Source organism: Pristiophorus japonicus, chromosome 3 (assembly GCF_044704955.1).
Source record: "Pristiophorus japonicus isolate sPriJap1 chromosome 3, sPriJap1.hap1, whole genome shotgun sequence".
NCBI classification, from domain to species: Eukaryota; Metazoa; Chordata; class Chondrichthyes; family Pristiophoridae; genus Pristiophorus; species Pristiophorus japonicus.
In genome coordinates, this window is record NC_091979.1 from 116,977,729 (window position 1) to 116,997,520 (window position 19,792).

The 19,792-nt window shown below is 47.0% G+C and overlaps 1 protein-coding gene across 6 annotated transcripts in view; it reads right to left on the reverse strand.

The window, feature by feature from the left end:
* Positions 1 to 13,313: 13,313 nt before the first annotated feature.
* wipf1b (WAS/WASL interacting protein family, member 1b) overlaps positions 13,314 to 19,792 on the reverse strand; it is a 181,619-nt gene continuing 175,140 nt past the window's right edge. For all 6 annotated transcript variants that reach the window (XM_070874708.1, XM_070874710.1, XM_070874712.1 and 3 more), the window contains 3 exons: positions 15,373 to 15,585; positions 14,791 to 14,904; positions 13,314 to 14,030 (listed from right to left, as the gene is read on the reverse strand). In XM_070874708.1, coding sequence (XP_070730809.1) covers positions 13,969 to 14,030; positions 14,791 to 14,904; positions 15,373 to 15,585 — 389 coding nt within the window. In that variant the 3' untranslated portion in view covers positions 13,314 to 13,968. The remainder of the gene's footprint in view (positions 14,031 to 14,790; positions 14,905 to 15,372; positions 15,586 to 19,792) is intronic.

The window sequence follows — 19,792 nt, forward strand, 5'->3', positions numbered from 1 at the left end:
AAGGACATTCTTGCTATTGAGGGAGTGCAGCGAAGGTTCACCAGGTTTATTCCGGGATGACAGGACTGACATATGAAGAAAGATTGGATCGACTAGGCTTATATTCAATGGAATTTAGAAGAATGAGAAGGGATCTCATAGAAACATATAAAATTCTGACAGGATTGGACAGGTTAGATGCAGGAAGAATGTTCCCAATGTTGGGGAAGTCCAGCAGCAGGGGTCACAGTCTAAGGATAAGGGGTAAGCCATTTAGGACCGAGTTGAGGAGAAACTTCTTCACCCAGAGAGTTGTGAACCTGTGGAATTCTCTACCACAGAAGGTTGTTGAGGTCAGTTTGTTAGATATATTGAAAAGGGAGTTAGATGTGTCCTTTGCGGCTAAAGGGATCAAGGGGTATGGAGAGAAAGCCAGAATGGGGTACTGAAGTGCATGATCAGCCATGATCATATTGAATGGCGGTGCAGGCTCAAAGGGCTGAATGGCCTATTCCTGCACCTATTTTCTATGTTTCCTTTCCCTTCTCACCCTGCATCACATTGGGACCCGCAACCTGGGATGGTGGGGCCCTGGTTGTGTCTCGCTGCACCACACTGGAATCCCCAGCGTTGGACGGTGGGAAACCACTACTCAGGGAAGGGGGCCGGCACCTCAATGGGCGGCACCTGCACCTCCTCCAGAGTGAGTATAACAGTGGGGGCTTCATCCATCCATCTATTCCCTCCCCTTCCCCCCAATGCTCTTGGTTTGGAAGGTGTGATTGAATGATGTTCTCTTCAGGCTCGTCCTTGTCTGAATCTTCTTCTGCATCGTCAGGGTTGGCCTCAAGTTCTGCAAAATATAACAGAACAGACAAATGGTTATCAGAAGAGGAGGGGTCAGGGTGGGTGGCATGTGTAGGCTCATACAGCGCAGGCAGCAGGCTGATTTGAGGGACCACAATGAACGATAGCACATTGCATCAATCGAAGTGTAGCTGACGGAGACATCCCTATGAACCGAAGCATGGCTCGCCCGCGCAATACTTAACATTTAGCAAAGCCAGACTGTGGAATTTACAGGATTTATCCTCTCCTTCGAGTGTGGGCCCAGCTTGTGCAGTGGTGGTTGCTTTTGTCCAGGCAGGACCTATCAAAGCAGTGACCCTCTCTTCCAAGTGTGTCAGTGGGTGCAGATTTGCCGGGCCTCCTCCTGTTTGAGTTCTTTCTTGTTTGTTGTTTGCCACTTTCCTCTGCAAAGATGAAAATATAACTTTTTAGAGAGAGTGTTGTTCTGCTGCGTGGGATATATACAGATGGTCACATTTACAATTTGATTGAAAAATGAAAACATTACTTACACTAACTACTTGACCAAGGTCCTGCCATTTCTTTTTGCACTGGCCTCCAGATCTCGTGGTGGGTGGGTGGCATGAGTAGGCTCACATATCGCAGGCCAGGTAGCAGGCTGATTTGAAGGACCATGTTGAATTTGCAGCACTTACACTCTCCCTCGAGTGTGGGCCCAGCTTGTGCAGTGGTGATTGCTTTTCTCCAGGCAGGATCCATCAAAGCAGCGACCACCTCTTCCAAGGGTGTCAGTGGCTGCAGATTTGCCGGGCCTCCTCCTGTTAGAGTTCTTTCTTGTTTGTCGTGTGCCATTTTCCTCTGCAAAGATGAAAATCCAACTTTTTAGAGAGGGTGCCTTTCTGCTGGGTGGGACATACAGATGGTCACATTGGCAATTGTAATTCCATTGAATAAATGAAAATATTATTTACACTAACTACTTGACCAAGGTCCTACCACTTCTTTTTACATTGGCCTCCAGATTTCGTGGTGGTCACCATTGCACAGTAATCTTCTGCAACTTGGTTGCTTCATTTCTTTGGGTGGAACTTTTATGTGACCTCTGCTGGTGTCCAGCTCCTGCCATCTGCCCTCAGTCACAGTAACTAGTGCCTCCACTTCATCCTATACGAAATTCTTGGTCCTTGCGCCGCTTTGCATCTTGTATTACAGCTCCGATTTTTCCAATGATAATTAAAGTTCTCACACAGCACTCAAAGTTCTCACACACACAACTGGCTCTTTAAAAATGGCTGATTGCAGACCGGGAACTGTGCTGCACATCACGTCAAAATTAGGAATCACGTCAAAAACGTCCTTTTTTCTTGCGCATGCGCAGAAGGGGCAGCATTATTTCTTCGGCGCAGACAGCAGGCTCCACCCCCCGAGGCTGCAGGACAGGTTATGCGGCGCCAATTAAAAATATAATAGAGTGGGGAAATTTGGCATTTATTTTTAGAGCGGTTGTGACCTAGAAAAATGGGCATAACTCTGGCAATATGCCAAAAAGTGGCTTTGGGCAAAATTGAGCCGGTTGGCCTTAACATTTGGTTAATTCCAAGTATCTCCACAGTCTCCATTTAATAATTCTGGCTCAAATATTATAATATATTATTGATATATTAGTTATTGATTTGCATTTTAAAATGATATAAAGGAAGATTCTACAGTGATTTTCCAATATTCTTTAATTTCCCAGCATCACTATATATATATAATCTTATATTTCTCAAAGTTCTTTTGGAACATGTGCTAAGTATTTTAGGTGTAATTTCAAATGATTTCCTTTGTCATACACTTCATATTCCTACTTAGTTTAGTTCTGCAAACCTGGTTACAGCATAACATTTATCATCCATCAATCACCACCAACTGATCCCTGCAAATGACACTGGTTCCCTATCATTCAGCAAATTAGCTTTACAATTTGTAAGGCTCCCCTAAACTTTCAAACTTTCTCCACTCCCCCCCCCCTCCCCCCTTGTTTCCTGCAAACAATGACTCAGGCGTCAGCTTCCCTATGACACCTTATCTTAAATGACCATTCTTTCTGCATGGGCCTAGGCAGTTCAGGCAGACAGGTTATTTCGCCAAAGAGGCATAATCACTGAGCCTGTTCCCATCCTCACTTGATAAGCTTACTGAATACCCTCACCATTATTTCAACTGAGATGAGCTAACAGCACAGCCTTTCAAGTGAAACTTGGGCCTCCACAGCTTAGTAACACTGAGCACTTAATTTATCCACTGAAACCATCATCGTATTCCCTCCCCCATTTTCTTGATAGGCGCATCAACTGTTTTTTTATCCAAAATGCTGTTGCTATTACTGTATTGCCATTTCTGGGGAAATCCATTAAAAAAAAATCTACACTCCTCCATTTATTAAATCTATTTTCACATTGTGATACACCACTGCATCTTGTAAATTGCTCACTTCTCAAAGAATCTTCTTCCTGATGGGTGCATTGTTCAATGGTTACCAGCTGCTCAAGTGGCAATTATTCATTTGAGCCTTGATATTCGAATGCAGACTGATCCTATCCCAAGCCTATATTCACACATCGGTGGTGCGCCCGCCCAGTGTGACAGTCAGGAGACTCAAATGGATTTTGGGTTCTGGTCTCATTAACTTTTCCTGGTGAGCTGTGGGTACCAAATGGGCACACTGCTGCAGCTCATTGACTTCTTGCAGCAGAAAATTGTCTGGTTGTAGCACACAGCTGGCCGGTAGGTAAGGTAGGTTGGGGATGGTGCAGATTTTTTGCAGGGGACGAGAACAGGCTGCCAGTGAGCCAGAGGATCAAAAATCTTAAATAAAACACCAAAAAGTTACCTTTGAGAGACCTCCAGTGATCCCTTTAAAGAACTGCTAGGCACCCATTTAAAGGGTGAATCAGGCTGAAAATTGATTTAGGAGGGTAAATGGGTGTACAAAGTCCCCACTGGAAACGGCCAACTAGCAGTTGAAAATCCCCCCCCCCCCCCCATCAGAAAGATGTATAGCTGCTTGTGAGAGGGAGAGTGAAATGGATAACAAGGTAATATTATTATAGAATAATTTTGTTTATTTCATATTCTTGTTTACCTTCCCAGTTATGTCCATTGGCTTGAGTTGCAATGTTCTCCCTAATGGTCCCCTCTGGAGAACTCAGAACATTAATATGCTGCATTCTTTTTGGCAGACCAATGACTTGTAATTCTATGCCAATTTAAATTGCCAGTGAAATAGAAAATAGAGTTAATGGGCCACACCCTGCTAGAACAATAACGTTGCGTTAACAATGCTCGCGCAAATCAGCCAGCAAGTTCAGTGGATATGCTGTCAGTTGCGAATCTCCATAACTTGGTCAATTTATGCCGCTCCGCGGCATCTTGCTCTCTACTTCCCCGTTATTTTTAAGAACTTGTTGGATTTGCACATTAATTGCCCATTAAACTTGCCACAGAAAGTTAGGAGTGGTAATTAAGAGTGTAACGATGTGATATGGAGACATGGCTCCAGGGTGGCCAAGGCTGGGAACTCAACATCCAGGGGTATTCAACATTCAGGAAGGATCGACAGAAAGGGAAAGGAGGTGGGGTAGAGTTGCTGGTTAAAGAGGAAATTAATGCAAGGACATTAGCGTGATGAGGTGGAATCTGTATGGGTAGAGCTGTGGAATACCAAAGGGCAGAAAACACTAGTGGGAGTCGTGTACAGACCACCAAACAGTAGCAGTGAAGTTGGGGACAGCATTAAACAAGAAATTAGGAATGCATGCAATAAAGGTACAGCAGTTATCATGGGCAACTTTAATCTACATATAGATTGGGCTAACCAAACTGGTAGCAATACGGTGGAGGAGGATTTCCCGGAATATATTAGGGATGGTTTTCTAGACCAATATGTCGAGGAACTAACTAGAAGGCTGGCCATCCGAGACTGGGTGATGTGTAATGAGAAAGGACTAATTAGCAATCTTGTGATGCAAGGCCCCCTGGGGAAGAGTGACCATAATATGGTAGAATTCTTTATTAAGATGGAGAGTGACACAGTTAATTCAGAGACTAGAGTCCTGAACTTAAGGAAGGGTAACTTCGATGGTATGAGACGTGAATTGGCTAGAATAGACTGGCGAATGATACTTAAAGGGTTGACGGTGGATATGCAATGGCAAACATTTAAAGATCACATGGATGAACTTCAACAATTGTACATCCCTGTGTGGAGTAAAAATCAGACGGGGAAGGTGACTCAACCATGGCTAACAAGGGAAATTAGGGATAGTGTTAAATCCAAAGAAGAGGCATATAAATTGGCCAGAAAAAGCAGCAAACCTGAGAACTGGGAGAAATTCAGAATTCAGCAGAGGAGGACAAAGGGTTTAATTAGGAGAGGGAAAATAGAGTATGAGAGGAAGCTTGCTGGGAACATAAAAACAGACTGTAAAAGCTTCTATAGATATGTGAAAAGAAAAAGATTAGTAAAGACAAACGTAGGTCCCTTGCAGTCAAAATCAGGTGAATTTATAATGGGGAACAAAGAAATGGAAGACCAATTGAACAAATACTTTGGTCTGTCTTCACTAAGGAAGACACAAATAACCTTCCGGAAATACTAGGGGACCGAGGGTCTAGCGAGGAGGAACTGAAGGAAATCCTTATTAGTCAGGAAATTGTGTTAGGGAAATTGATGGGCTTGAAGGCCGATAAATCCCCAGGGTCTGATAGTCTGCATCCCAAAATACTTAAGGAAGTGGTCCTACAAATAGTGGATGAATTGGTGATCATTTTCTAACAGTCTATCGACTCTGGATCAGTTCCTATGGACTGGAGGGTAGCTAATGTAACCCCACTTTTTAAAAAAGGAGAGAGAAAACGGGGAATTATAGACAGGTTAACCTGACATCAGTAGTGGGGAAAATGTTGGAATCAATTATTAAAGATGAAATAACAGCGCATTTGGAAAGCGGTGACAGGATCGGTCCAAGTCAACATGAATTTATGAAAGGGAAATCATGCTTGACAAATCTTCTGGAATTTTTTGAGGATGTAACTAGTAGAGTGGACAAGGGAGAACCAGTGGATGTGGTGTATTTGGACTTTCAAAAGGTTTTTGATAAGGTCCCACACAAGGGATTGGTGTGCAAAATTAAAGCACATGGCATTGGGGGTAATGTATTGACATGGATAGAGAACTCGTTGGCAGATAGGAAGCAGAGAGCCGGTATAAACGGGTCCTTTTCAGAATGGCAGGCAGTGACTAGTGGGGTGCCGCAGGGCTCTGTGCTGTGACCCCAGCTATTTATAATATACATCAATGATTTCAATGAAGGAATTGAGTGTAATATCTCCAAGTTTGCAGATGACACTAAGATGACACTGGGTGGCAGTGTGAGCTGTGAGGAGAATGCTAAGAGGCTACAGGGTGACTTGGACAGGTTAGGTGAGTGGGCAAATGCATGGCAGATGTAGTATAATGTGGATGAATGTGAGGTTATCCACTTTGGTGGCAAAAATATGAAGGCAGATTATTATCTGAATGGTGGCAGATTAGAAAAAGGGGAGGTGCAACGAGACCTGGGTGTCATGGTACATCAGTCATTGAAAGTTGGCATGCAGGTACAGCAAACGGTGAAGAAGGCAAATGGCATCATGTTGGCCTTCATAGCTCGGGGATTTGAGTATAGGAGCAGGGAGGTCTTACTGCAGTTGTACAGGGCCTTGGTGAGACCTCACCTGGAATATTGTGTTCAGTTTTGGTCTCCTAATCTGAGGAAGGACATTCTTGCTATTGAGGGAGTGCAGCCAAGGTTTACCCACTGATTCCCGGGACGGCAGGACTGACACATGAGGAGAGACTGGATTGACTGGGCCTGTATTCACTGGAGTTTTGAAGAATGAGAGGGGATCTCATAGAAACATATAAAATGTGACGGGACTGGACAGGTTAGATGCAGGAAGAATGTTCCCAATGTTGAGCAAGTCCAGAACCAGGGGTCACAGTCTAAGGATAAGGGGTAAGCCATTTAGGACCGAGATGAGGAGAAACTTCTTCACTCAGAGAGTTGTTAACCTCTGGAATTCTCTACCGCAGAGAGTTGTTGATGCCAATTCATTGGATATATTCAAGATGGAGTTGGATATTGCCCTGACGCCTAGAGGGATCAAAGGGTATGGAGAGAAAGCAGGAAAGGGTTACTGAGCTGAATGATCAGCCATGATCTTATTGAATGGTGGTGCAGGCGCCAAGGGCCAAATGGCCTACTCCTGCACCTATTTTCTATTTCTATGTTTGTATTGTTAATGCAATACTTCAAGCTCTCTGGCACGGAAGTGTGCAGGAAAAAGTTTAACAACAACATCATCCTGCATGTAGTAAATTCTTCTGAGTGGTTTAAACAGTTAAAAAAAAATTATTTTCCATTCTGTCTCTCTTAATCTGTCTTTCTGCCCTCTTTATTTCTGTACCTGGTTTGACTCCAATTCACTCTCCTTCTTCGCAGTTTCTCTGTTTCTTAATCAATCCTTTAATATCATTGGTTAAGGACACGAAGGTTCGAGTTGCGCCATTGCCCTTGCCACATTGTTATCAGCTCACACTTCCAGAAAGTTATGGTGCAAACAATTTGAGCTGAAGGGTGTAGGAAGAAGTCGAACACAATGGAACAGGCCACGAGATGCCCCGCTCCAGCAAGAATTGGCCCAACATGATGAAAAAAGAAGACATCGAAGGTTACAAGTGATGAATAAAGCAGAAAATTTAGCACCTCGGAATAAGTAAAGGCTGTCTACAAATGCGGTATAAGTGAATTAGAGGGAGTGCAAAGTAATTTTTGAGGTAACCGGGGCAAGTAAACATTTCTATATATTCCTAATAATGTTTACAGTTAAAATTATTTTAGAATCCCTCCTGAAATTTTAAAAGAATTTTTTTACAAAAATGCTAAAAACGCTATGCTAACGTGTGGTATACAATACAAATGTTTGAGTATAAATGGAATGCTTTATGATCTATACAGTGAAGGCATTTTTGGAGAGCACACTTTTGAAATAAACCAAAAACGTCAACTCTAAATTTGCAGGTCACAAAGTTCGGCTCCTTAGTGCCTGTTTTTTCTTCATTATGAGTGCTGTTTGGGCTCCAAGATGGCGTCCACAGCGCGCACGCACACTTCTCACCATTTTGGTGAGGGCGTTAGCGCACAAGCAGGGTGCACCCACTGGAAGTATGCAGAGTAGGCACATCATGACGTCAATCAGTGTTTAATGCTGATTCGACGCCTGTGCTGCCATTTTGGAGATCAACGCTCCAATTAATGCTCTCATTTAAACACGCACAGCTGACCATGTGTTCAGCAGCAAGAAGGACCCCCGCCCCCCTACCAGTGGTATTTCAAGGGATTATCCATTATTTATAGGTTAGTTGCTAACTAATTTCTAATGGCTGTTGCTGAGTTTGTTGAAGCGTCTGGTGGTTTCTAGAGTTTTTTAAAGTTGCTATTGTCTACAGGATGTGGTGAGGCTTGCGCTGAAGGACTTTGTCCTGACTTCAAGATTTCTGCAAAAACCATTTGCTCCCAGACAAGCGTAGGGCTTCCCCTTGGACAACCGCATGACAGGGAGAATGAGCAGATGCAACAGAGAGCAGGCCAAGCTGCTGGCAGAGGAAGGAGGGGGAGAAAGGCTCTCAGCAGGAGGCCATATCTGCCCATGGTGTTCAGGGAGCAATTTATCATGCAGGTCAATGGCTGGTATCCTGGCAGCACTCATGATGCCTTCATTCTGTGGCAATTTACTGTGCTATCTACATTGAGTCACCACGACAAACCAGAAAATGGCAGACAAAGGTTATCCTTTGACAACATGGCTCGTGACTCCGGTACGCAACCCACACATGCGTGGGCAGCATACTTGTAATGGAAGACATGCTGCCACATGAAATGTGATAAAGCATACCACTGGTGTACTGGAATAATGCTTCCACTGCCTTAACCACTCTGGAGGAACCCTGCAGTATTAGCCAGAGCACGTGTCAAGATTTGAGAGTCTGCTGCATAACCTCGTCATCCTGAGAGCACAGCCCCTGCCTCCAGCTATACAGTAAGCACCTGAGGAGCAGGAGGAGAGGAAAGGGGAGAAGGCAACCTATCCAGCCCCTTTTTGGCTGGGCTATCTGCGAGCAACTCATCCAGCTGCGATTCTAGTAAACACAACCCCAATTCCCCATTCACCAACAGTCCTGCGCAATTTTGCCACATGTGGTGGGTTCGATGTGGCTGGGGATGGTGGCGCGTGGGTAAGCCCGCTCCCGACTCGAGCCCGCTCTCTATCCCGAATCTTCCGATGATTGGGTTGGTTAAAGCCCGCCCTGCGGATTTCTCGGCCAATTAAGAAGAAGGTGGTCTGATGACATCATTTGATGACACGCCATCAGCCGGTTTCCTTAAAGGGACCATGCCCACAATGATTTTGACTGTTAGTGTTCTGCAGCATTGAGATTCTGCAAACACCGACAAGCACTGCACAGAGGTGCACGGCTGCACCCAGGCTCTCCCATGACCCCCTCCCATATGCTATGGAGGGAGTCACAGCACGCAGAGAGGTTCTCTTCCCTTCCAATGGCGGAAGGGTCCTCCCCAGGACACCACACAGCCTGGTTGCACATTGCACAGGAGGGCATAAGCAGGGATGTCGTCAGGAGGACCAGGCTTCAGTGGCGCAAACCTTTCAAATGATCACAGTAGATCACAGGTTACTTGCAAAGCCACACTCAACCTCATCCTGCTGTGCAACTCATCACATCCCCATCACTCTGCCTTCCCTATCTATCCCTGCACATCCTTACTCACATCAACAGTCGTTACACCTCCACCCATCCCTCTCTATGTTTATTATCAGTTCCCTATTTCACTAGCCACCCATCACACTCACACTCACCCCTGTTCAATCATACCAACTACCAACACACAAGAGTAGGCACTTGGGTCCTTTAGCCAATGTTCAGGTGAAGTTTCTGCTAATGTGTTGTCAAACATTGAAATCTTTATTTTCAGCACCTTGCGTTCTTGGAAAGATGTGTGTGCACCTTTGGAAATGGCTTAGTGAGTTGTAGTGAACGGTGAGACATAACTGTCCACCCACAATGGTTGTGGAAGGAATGGGTTGGACATTGCAGGGATGCTTTATGGAGCTGGTGTCAGGTGGTGACAACCTGGCACATCATGTGGCAGTCAGGATGTACAGCATGAAGTGAAGTAAATGTGGCCATGGTGAGGCTATCACTGGCCTCCTGGGCAGCAACGTGGTCAGGTGCTGATGCCCTGTGTCCAAAGCATCCAAAGATAGACCAACAGTAAGGAGAGCCAAAAAACACACACACTAACTAAAGATCATGCATTATAAATGTGGAACACTCTGTAGGCTCATCTTCGCAATAGAATGTAAAATATGGTGCACAACTTGATGTAGTTATAGACCACAATATTTATAGGAAGGCGGCTTCCGAGCCAGGGTGGGGTGGAATTGCATGAGGGAAACCCAGAAGTTACGATCGCAACAGAATTGTACCAATTCATTTTGAATTCTGGGTTTCGCGTCTCGCATAACAGGAATGATGTACATCCACATGAAGCAATCTCAGCTGTATTTAAAGGGACAGTGCACAAATGGAAATTGGTGTTGTTCAAGATGGATGGTGGAAATAAAGCCAGGGCAGCACCCAGATTTAATGATGTCTCACTGGAATTACTGCTAGGGGCAGGCAGGAGGGACATTCTTTTCACCAACCATGGCAGGCGGAATCCTGCTGCTCTCACCAAGAAGGCATGTTGTAAAAATCCATCTTGTTCACTAATGTCCTTTGGGGAAGGAAATCTGCTGTCTGGCCTGATATGGGTAATAAATGACACCCACATCCCATAAACAAATTTTAAAAAGTCAGGGGACCAATAGCTCGATGGATAGCAATTTGGCTTTAGAATTAGAAAGCAGAGAGTAGGGCCACACTTAGAGTACTGTGCACTCCATACTATAAAAAAAGAACATAGAAGCATTGGAGAAAGTGCCAAAAAGATTTACAATGATGGTACCAGAACAGAGAGATTGCAGCGATCAGGAAAGTTTGAAAAGGTTGGGGATTTTTTCTTTAGAAAAGAGAGGACTTGGAAGTGACCTGTTAGAGGTCTTTAAAATTATGGATGGGGTGGACAGGGTAAATGCGGAGAGTATGTCTGGGATTCTGCTCACCTCGGCAAGTCCGGGGCGCATGATGGCGGTGGCGGGTCCCGACCCCATTGCTGGCTCCATCCTGCTGTCTGAAACAAATTTCCATTGATAGGGCTTGTTAACACCGCCCAGCCGTTTCCTGGTCCAATTAGAGGAAACGGGTCTGGTGACGCCATGTCATGACACATAATCAGCAGGGTTCCTTAAAAGGGACCATGATCAACTTTCTTTTGACATTTGTGCAGTCAGTGTTCTACAGCACTGAAGTGTTGCAAACACTGAATCACAGCAGAGGTGCAGGGCTGCACCTAGCTCTCCCATGACTCCCTCCATACGCAGGGAAGTCCTCTTCCTTTCCAATGGGTGGAAGAGACCTCCCAAGGAGACCAACACGGCCTGGTTGCACATTGCACACTGCACACGAGGTCACAAGCAAGGATGTCGTCAGCGGGACCTGTGTGTAGAGGCACATACCTTTCAATGATCTCATTAGATCACAAAACATTAGTACAAAGCCACACTCACCTTCATCCAGCTGTGCCTCTCATCACAGCCCTATCACTCTGCCTTCCCTACCCTACCCCTGCACATCCTTACTCAGACCAACTTACCTTGCATATTCACCCATCCCTCTATCACAACCCCAACTCACTAGCCACCCTTCACATGCACCTAATGCAATCATACCAACTAACAACATAAAAGGGTAGCCACTTGGATGTTTTATCCAATGTTCATGTAAAGTTTCTGTTAATGTGCTGTCAAATAACTGAAACCTTTATTTTCATCACTTTCCATTCTTGGATAGATTTGTGTGCACCTTTGGAAGTGGCTTAGTGAGTTGCAGTGAATGGTGAGGCATAGTGGTATCCCCGCAATGGTGGCGTGTGTGAAAGGAAAAGAATTAGACATTGTAGGAATGCTTTATGGTGTTGGTGTGGGGTGGTGCCAACCTGGCGCATTATGTGATGTCACACGTCAAGTGAAGTAAATCTGGACATGGCGAGGCCATCCCTGGCCTCCTGGGCAGCAATGTGTTCGGGTGCTGATGCCCTCTGTCCTGTGCAGCACCAGGTGACTGCAGAGAAGGGTGGTGTTATTAGTGCTGCTGGTGTTGGTGCTGATTGTGGTCAGATTCTGAGGACCAAGGTGAGACAGTATGAAGGGCATCCATGTTGATGGAATAGATGGCAGGTGAAATAGAGATGACAGAAGCATTCAGTCAATGGTGACTGTTCTTCCAAAGAGGTGATACTGGATGGAGAGTGGAAAGTGGAAAGCCTGCAGAATCTGTGCTGGAAATGGACTGAGAAACAGTTTGGGGCTGAGGAAAGTGAAGAACTGTCAGGTGGGAGCTTTTGCTGTACATTTGAAGCCATCAGTTAATCAGCTGGAGCAATGGGCCACTGAACTTCCACCTCAGGTTGACAGCTGTGGTCCCCGAAAAGCGTGTTTCCCGTGGCCATGAAATTAAAGTGAAAAGGTAACATTAAAAAGCCTGTTAAAGATCTGTGAACAAGGCAATAATGAGCTTAATTGGGTTGCCCACCGCTGCCTGTCGGGTCTGCTCAGCGTTGACAGACCCTACATTGGGAAAGGCACGTGGCAATGGGTCGACAGCGGGGTCCCAACCCACTGTCAAAAAAAACACTTCCTCACCCGACCCGCCACCCCGCTGACCCTCCAGGAAATTCCCCCCAATGTTTCCACTTGTTTCCAAAACTTAAAACAAAATAGATATTAATAAATCCAACAGGGAAATAAGGAGACATTTCTTTACTCAGAATGGTTAGAATGTGGAATTCAGTACCACAGGAAGCGGTTGAGGCAAATAGCTTAGAGGCTTTCAAAAAGAAACTGGATAAGCACATGAGAGAAAAAGGAATAGAAAGATATGCTGAAAGGCTGAGATAAGGTAGATGAAATGGGAGGAGACTACTGAGGAGTATAAACATCAGCACAAAGTAGTTGGGCCGAATGGCCTGTGCTTGTGCTGTATACTCTATGTATTTCTATGACAATGAAAATGCTAGCTTTTGAGTGGATCAGTGATGACAACTCTTTTGCCTTGTCATTATCCCTATTAGACATTTGTCAGAAAGATTAAAAGCATTGTGGGAGTGAGGGAGGGGTAGCTCAAAACAGGCAACCAGAATTACACGCTGCCCAATTGTCTTTGCCATCAAAAAATTGAAAAGATGCAAACTGGTACTGTACAGTATATTCCTAAAATGGAGTAGTTATACGTACATTTTATTCAGACTGTAGCTTTTAGTTTATTAACCTCAAATCAGTTCATAAGTACAGCTTTATGCAGGTATTTGTGACCCGTTATTTGATATTTTTCATTGCTGAGCATGTGCTCTATATAAACAGTAACTACAAAAGTTAGAGTACAAAAGGTAATCCTATAACTAGCAGCAGGTTTTTGTTTTTCAGTCTTTTTGGTTTACAATCTATAACAGATAGCTTTGAAAATGCTATTTTGGACTTTATTTCAATTCAATTTGATAACATAACTTCAAGAATATTTGATTAAAGCCAAAGTGCCTATTTTTATTAGAAGACATCAATTAAACATTGAGCACCCAACTGACATTGCTACTGTAGATAGTATGAAAATGAAATAGGTTAGAAATATTCTTGCACAATACATGTATTTATTCTGATCCATAATATTGTAAACCAGTTAGCATGTATTACATTAAAGCAGTCAAAAAATGCAAAGGAGAAATTATTTTTTAATTTCTCGATGCTGTAAGCATCACATAAACAAAATGCCAGAGAGCCAGCATTTCTACAGCTGGAAATGACTGAAGCTGACAGAGGCAAATTCAACATCACTGTAGCAATAGTCTGCAGTTAAAGCATGCAAGATGGTCTCACAAGAGTAGGATAGCTTTCCAAGAGTTTTCAACAGCCAAATCCGTTTCACCTTGATATAGGTGGAATTGGTGGAAGGGGTGGAGCACCTCGCTCTCTCCGACCTGGATCTGGTACAGAAGAAAATTATAATTAAGGCAGGACTTCTAGAATTTTAAGTGTAACTTTTGAGACTAAGTGGAATATTTATAATTGCACATTTCTAAAAATAGACTGTTTTCATCACTGATTTAGGTATTAATTATTTTCTACAACTAAATTAGTTGAAGAATCAAAACCACTCTCTCTAGCCCATTAATCGTTCTTGCTTTCCCAAGCAATGAAAGCTTGTGTAATAAAATCTTAAATGATAGAACCGGAATTCCCTTGAATTTCTTTCTCCCCTTTTGTTTTAAAAAAAAACAAATGTTACTCGTCTGTAATTTATGTAGTATTTTAAATACTGAAGTGCATTTGTACCTCCCCCCGCACCCACTTATGCCAATGTTCTGCCCTCTTCTTTTGAAAGTGGGTTATGGTTCAGAAACACCCTCAGGTACCTCACCCAGGTGATCAATATTCACATATGATTGAATGTTTGTGTGCCATTTTGCCCTGGTGGTAATCACAAGTGAGCCTATCCTGTCCTCATGAAATTGAACCAGGAAGTAGGGCTCAGCTATTAATTGGATAAGCACAATTTCTAATCAGTGGATATATACTGAATTATTCTATAAAATCTCCATGGGAAAAGGAGAAACTAAGCAATACAATTCCTGGCTAATATTGATCACAAATTAAATAATTTTAAACTTCTTTTTAAAGGAAGGAAAGAGATTTTTCAGTTCTAATGTTTCAAACTGGCATTTGAAAAGTTCCTCTGCTACTCACCTCTGTTCTCTGCCTTGCTCTGTTTACTGGGATAGGTTTTTTGGAAGTTTACATACGGTTCCGGTGGTGGAAAATCAGAGATGGAATGGAAAGGAAATCTGCCTTCCCACTCATCTGTGGTCAGAGAAAAGACAAATTATTAATCTTACTACTCACGGGCATCAGAATATCTACATTTATATGGGAGACAAATTTTAACATTTCAAAATGTATATATTGCAATATGTAAATTATTTCTGGGAAATAATATAAACTTATGAATAATATTGAATCCAACAATTGATCCTGAACTTCATGAAATGTCTTCAACAATAAAGAGCACTACTATATAGTGTAGCAGTTCACCGAGCGGGATGGTCTAGGCTCTCGGCTGCAATTTCCTGTATATTAAGTTCTCTATCTTAGCCTGCCATCAGGAGTGATGCAACACAGAATTCAGGGTTGGAACATGAAAGTAAATTAAATCAAGTGAATTTCCCTCACAACTTAGTCAGTAGTCACCAATTCAAATATTAGTATCTCAACAATCTTCTGCATACATTCTGAAAAAAATGAGCAGGGGGGGAATATGGTACTATTTACCTTCACACATTGACTGTGAGGACTCCTGAAAACCATTCCTCATTGACGTTGGTGGGGGAGGTGGGACAACAGGACTTCCTCGGTCTGGAGGAAGTGGGGGTCTGAAAACACTCCTCGGGGTGTCTGAACCCATTCTATTTGGGGGCTGTGGAACAGCTGGTGCTTTCTGGTTATTCCCATTTCTGCCAACTGGAGGTGGTGGAGGAAGAGGTCCTGTTATAAGAAGTTCAGAAAAGAATTAGTGTGTAGTCCCATATCGTCATTCCCGAGAAGTTGAAGTCTTTTCCATGAAACGAATAGTGTATACATCAATTACCTTTTTAACGACACTGGAATTCAAAACTACATTCTATTTGATTACCATAAAATTATCCACATTTGTGCTTCAATAAAATTTTTTAAACTAGGGATTATTGCACAAAATCTTTAAAATAAAAGTGCCAGTCTCTTTTTTCTCATCTTCAAAATCATTTTTTTTTAGGCTAAATCAAATTAGATTGCATTTGATCAAAAATTTGCCATTGTTAGAGTTTCTAAAATGTTGCTTTTCCCCATTTCTCCTGGTTTTTACCAGTCCCCCAATTTTTAGTGTCCTTAACCCCATTCACAATGTATGCCATATTACACAATAGGCTTTGATTGTTCTTGAGCTTTGTAAAAAAATCTACTCTTAATGGCCCCAAGTTTCCACATGATTTGCTCCTGATTTTTAGGAGCAACTGGTGTAGAACGGAGTATCTTCGAAATCGGAATTCTCGTCATTTAGTTTGCTCCAGTTCTAGTCCGTTAGAACAGTTTCACTTTGGAACAGAATTTTTTTTCAAAAGGGGGCGTGTCCAGCCACTTACGCCTGTTTTCAAAGTTTCGTCAGTGAAAACTTACTCCAAACTAACTTAGAATGGAGTAAGTAAAGATTTTTGTACGCTCGAAAAAACCTTGTCTATACTTTCGAAAATCAGGCGTAGGTTACAAATCAGGCGTAGGGAATGGTGGGGGGGGGGGGGTGTTTAAAGGGAAGTTTACAAACATTAAACACTTCAGTTTTACAAATAAAGAGCCATCATCAATAATAAATGATAAATACATCAATAAATCAACCAATAAATCAATCAAAAAAAATTAATAAGAAAGAATTTTAAAAAAAAATCAATAAATTAACATTTTCTACTTACCGACTGCAGCACCGGGAGCCCTCCAACAGCATGCTGGGATGCACCCCCCCCCCCCCCCCCAGTGTGTCTCTGTCAGTGTCTCTATCTCTCTATCTGTCTGTGTGTGTCTCTCATTCTCTGTCAGTGTCTGTGTTTCTGACAGCAAGGGGAGGGGGAGGAGGGGGGTAGAGGGAGAGAGGGGGGAGCAGATGGGGGAGAAGGGGGAGGGATGGGGAGAAGGGGGAGGCATGGGGGAGGGATGGGGAGAAGGGGGAGGGATGGGGGAGATGGGGGAGGGAGAAGGGGGAGAAGGGGGGGAGGGAGAAGGGGGGGAGGGAGAAGGGGGGGAGGGAGAAGGGGGGGAGGGAGAAGGGGGGGAGGGAGAAGGGGGGGAGGGAGAAGGGGGGGAGGGAGAAGGGGGGAGGGAGAAGGGGGGGAGGGAGAAGGGGGGGAGGGAGAAGGGGGGGAGGGAGAAGGGGGGGAGGGAGAAGGGGGGGAGGGAGAAGGGGGGGAGGGAGAAGGGGGGGAGGGAGAAGGGGGGGAGGGAGAAGGGGGGGAGGGAGAAGGGGGGGAGGGAGAAGGGGGGGAGGGAGAAGGGGGGGAGGGAGAAGGGGGGGAGGGAGAAGGGGGGGAGGGAGAAGGGGGGGAGGGAGAAGGGGGGGAGGGAGAAGGGGGGGAGGGAGAAGGGGGGGGAGGGAGAAGGGGGGGAGGGAGAAGGGGGGGAGGGAGAAGGGGGGGAGGGAGAAGGGGGGGAGGGAGAAGGGGGGGAGGGAGAAGGGGGGAGGGAGAAGGGGGGGAGGGAGAAGGGGGGGAGGGAGAAGGGGGGGAGGGAGAAGGGGGGGAGGGAGAAGGGGGGAGGGAGAAGGGGGAGAAGGGGGAGGGGGGAGAAAGGAGATGGGGGAGAAAGGAGATGGGGGGGGGGGGAGAAAGGAGATGGGGGGGGGAGAAAGGAGATGGGGGGGAGAAAGGAGATGGGGGGGGAGAAAGGAGATGGGGGGGGGAGAAAGGAGATGGGGGGGAGAAAGGAGATGGGGGGGGAGAGAAAGGAGATGGGGGGGGGGGAGAAAGGAGATGGGGGGGGAGAAAGGAGATGGGGGGGGAGAAAGGAGATGGGGGGGAGAAAGGAGATGGGGTGGAGAAAGGAGATGGGGGGGGGAGGGAAGGAGATGTGGGGGGGGGGGAGGGAAGGAGATGTGGGGGGGGGAGGGAAGGAGATGTGGGGGGGGGGAGGGAAGGAGATGTGGGGGGGGAGGGAAGGAGATGTGGGGGGGGAGGGAAGGAGATGTGGGGGGGAGGGAAGGAGATGTGGGGGGGGAGGGAAGGAGATGTGGGGGGGGAGGGAAGGAGATGTGGGGGGGGAGGGAAGGAGATGTGGTGGGGGAGGGAAGGAGATGTGGGGGGGAGGGAAGGAGATGTGGGGGGGGGAGGGAAGGAGATGTGGGGGGGGAGGGAAGGAGATGTGGGGGGGGAGGGAAGGAGATGTGGGGGGGAGGGAAGGAGATGTGGGGGGGAGGGAAGGAGATGTGGGGGGGGAGGGAAGGAGATGTGGGGGGGGAGGGAAGGAGATGTGGGGGGGGAGGGAAGGAGATGTGGGGGGGGGGGAGGGAAGGAGATGTGGGGGGGGGAGGGAAGGAGATGTGGGGGGGGGAGGGAAGGAGATGTGGGGGGGGGGGAGGGAAGGAGATGTGGGGGGGAGGGAAGGAGATGTGGGGGGGAGGGAAGGAGATGTGGGGGGGGAGGGAAGGAGATGTGGGGGGGAGGGAAGGAGATGTGGGGGGGGAGGGAAGGAGATGTGGGGGGGGGAGGGAAGGAGATGTGGGGGGGGAGGGAAGGAGATGTGGGGGGGGAGGGAAGGAGATGTGGGGGGGGAGGGAAGGAGATGTGGGGGGGGAGGGAAGGAGATGTGGGGGGGGAGGGAAGGAGATGTGGGGGGGGAGGGAAGGAGATGTGGGGGGGGAGGGAAGGAGATGTGGGGGGGGAGGGAAGGAGATGTGGGGGGGGGAGGGAAGGAGATGTGGGGGGGGGGAGGGAAGGAGATGTGGGGGGGGAGGGAAGGAGATGTAGGGGGGGAGGGAAGGAAATATGGGGGGGGGGGGAGGGAAGGAGATGTAGGGGGGGAGGGAAGGAGATGTGGGGGGGGAGGGAAGGAGATATGGGGGGGGGGGGAGGGAAGGAGATGTAGGGGGGGAGGGAAGGAGATGGGGGGGCGGGGAAGGAGATGGGGGGGCGGGGAGGAGATGGGGGGGGCGGGGAAGGAGAAGGGTGGGGGGGAAAAAGGAGAAGGGGGAGAAAGGAGAAGGGGGAGGGAGGCTGAACGGGCCGGGCCCGAGACTTCGGGCAGGGCTCATCCCCAGCACCAGATTTACAGGTAGGTGGCGTTGGGTCGGGTCGGGGGGAGCGTGGGTCGGGGGGGTGGTGGGAGGGAGGTCAGTTCAGGTCGGGGGGAGGGAGGAAGAGGGAGGTCAGGTCGGGGGGAGGGAGGTCAGGTCGGGGGGAGGGAGGTCAGGTCGGGGGGAGGGAGGTCAGGTCGGGGGGAGGGAGGTCAGGTCGGGGGGAGGGAGGAAGAGGGAGGTCAGGTCGGGGGGAGGGAGGTCAGGTCGGGGGGAGGGAGGTCAGGTCGGATCCAGTCCGGGGGCGGGGGGGGGGGGGGGGAGCGGGAGTCGGATCCGGTCCGGAGGCGGAGGCGGGGGGAAGCGGGAGTCGGGTCCGGTCCGGAGGCGGGGGCGGGGGGAAGCGGGAGTCGGGTCGGTGTCGGGTGGAAGCTGGAGCTGGCTGTGGGAGGAGCCGTTTTCACACAGCCCCAGTGAGGCCATTCGGTCAGGGCTAGGAGCTGCGTGCTTCGGCCCCTCCCACACAGTTTTGGGCGCCTGGAGCTACTGCACTTGCGCGCCCACTGTAGCGCGCATGTGCAGAGGTCCCGGCACTGTTTTCAGCGCAGAGACCTGGCTCCGCCCCCTGCAGCTCCTGCTGCGCTGCGCCGAGGGTCAGAGGACCTGCAGGGAGCTGGCGAATCTGGAGGGTTTTTTTAGGCGCACTTTGTGGCGTGAAAAATGGGCGTCCAGGTCGGGACTGCGCCGCTCTAGGCGCGGCTCGAAACTTGGGCCCATACACTCTAAAAATCCTAAACTTGAATTGAGAGAATGATAACATCTTTTACATCCTCAAGACTCCCCAAAGTGTTCACAGCCAATTAATTAGTCTGTAGTCATTGCTGTTATGAAGCAAATACACCAACTAATTTGTGCACAGCAAGGTTGCAATGAGATAAT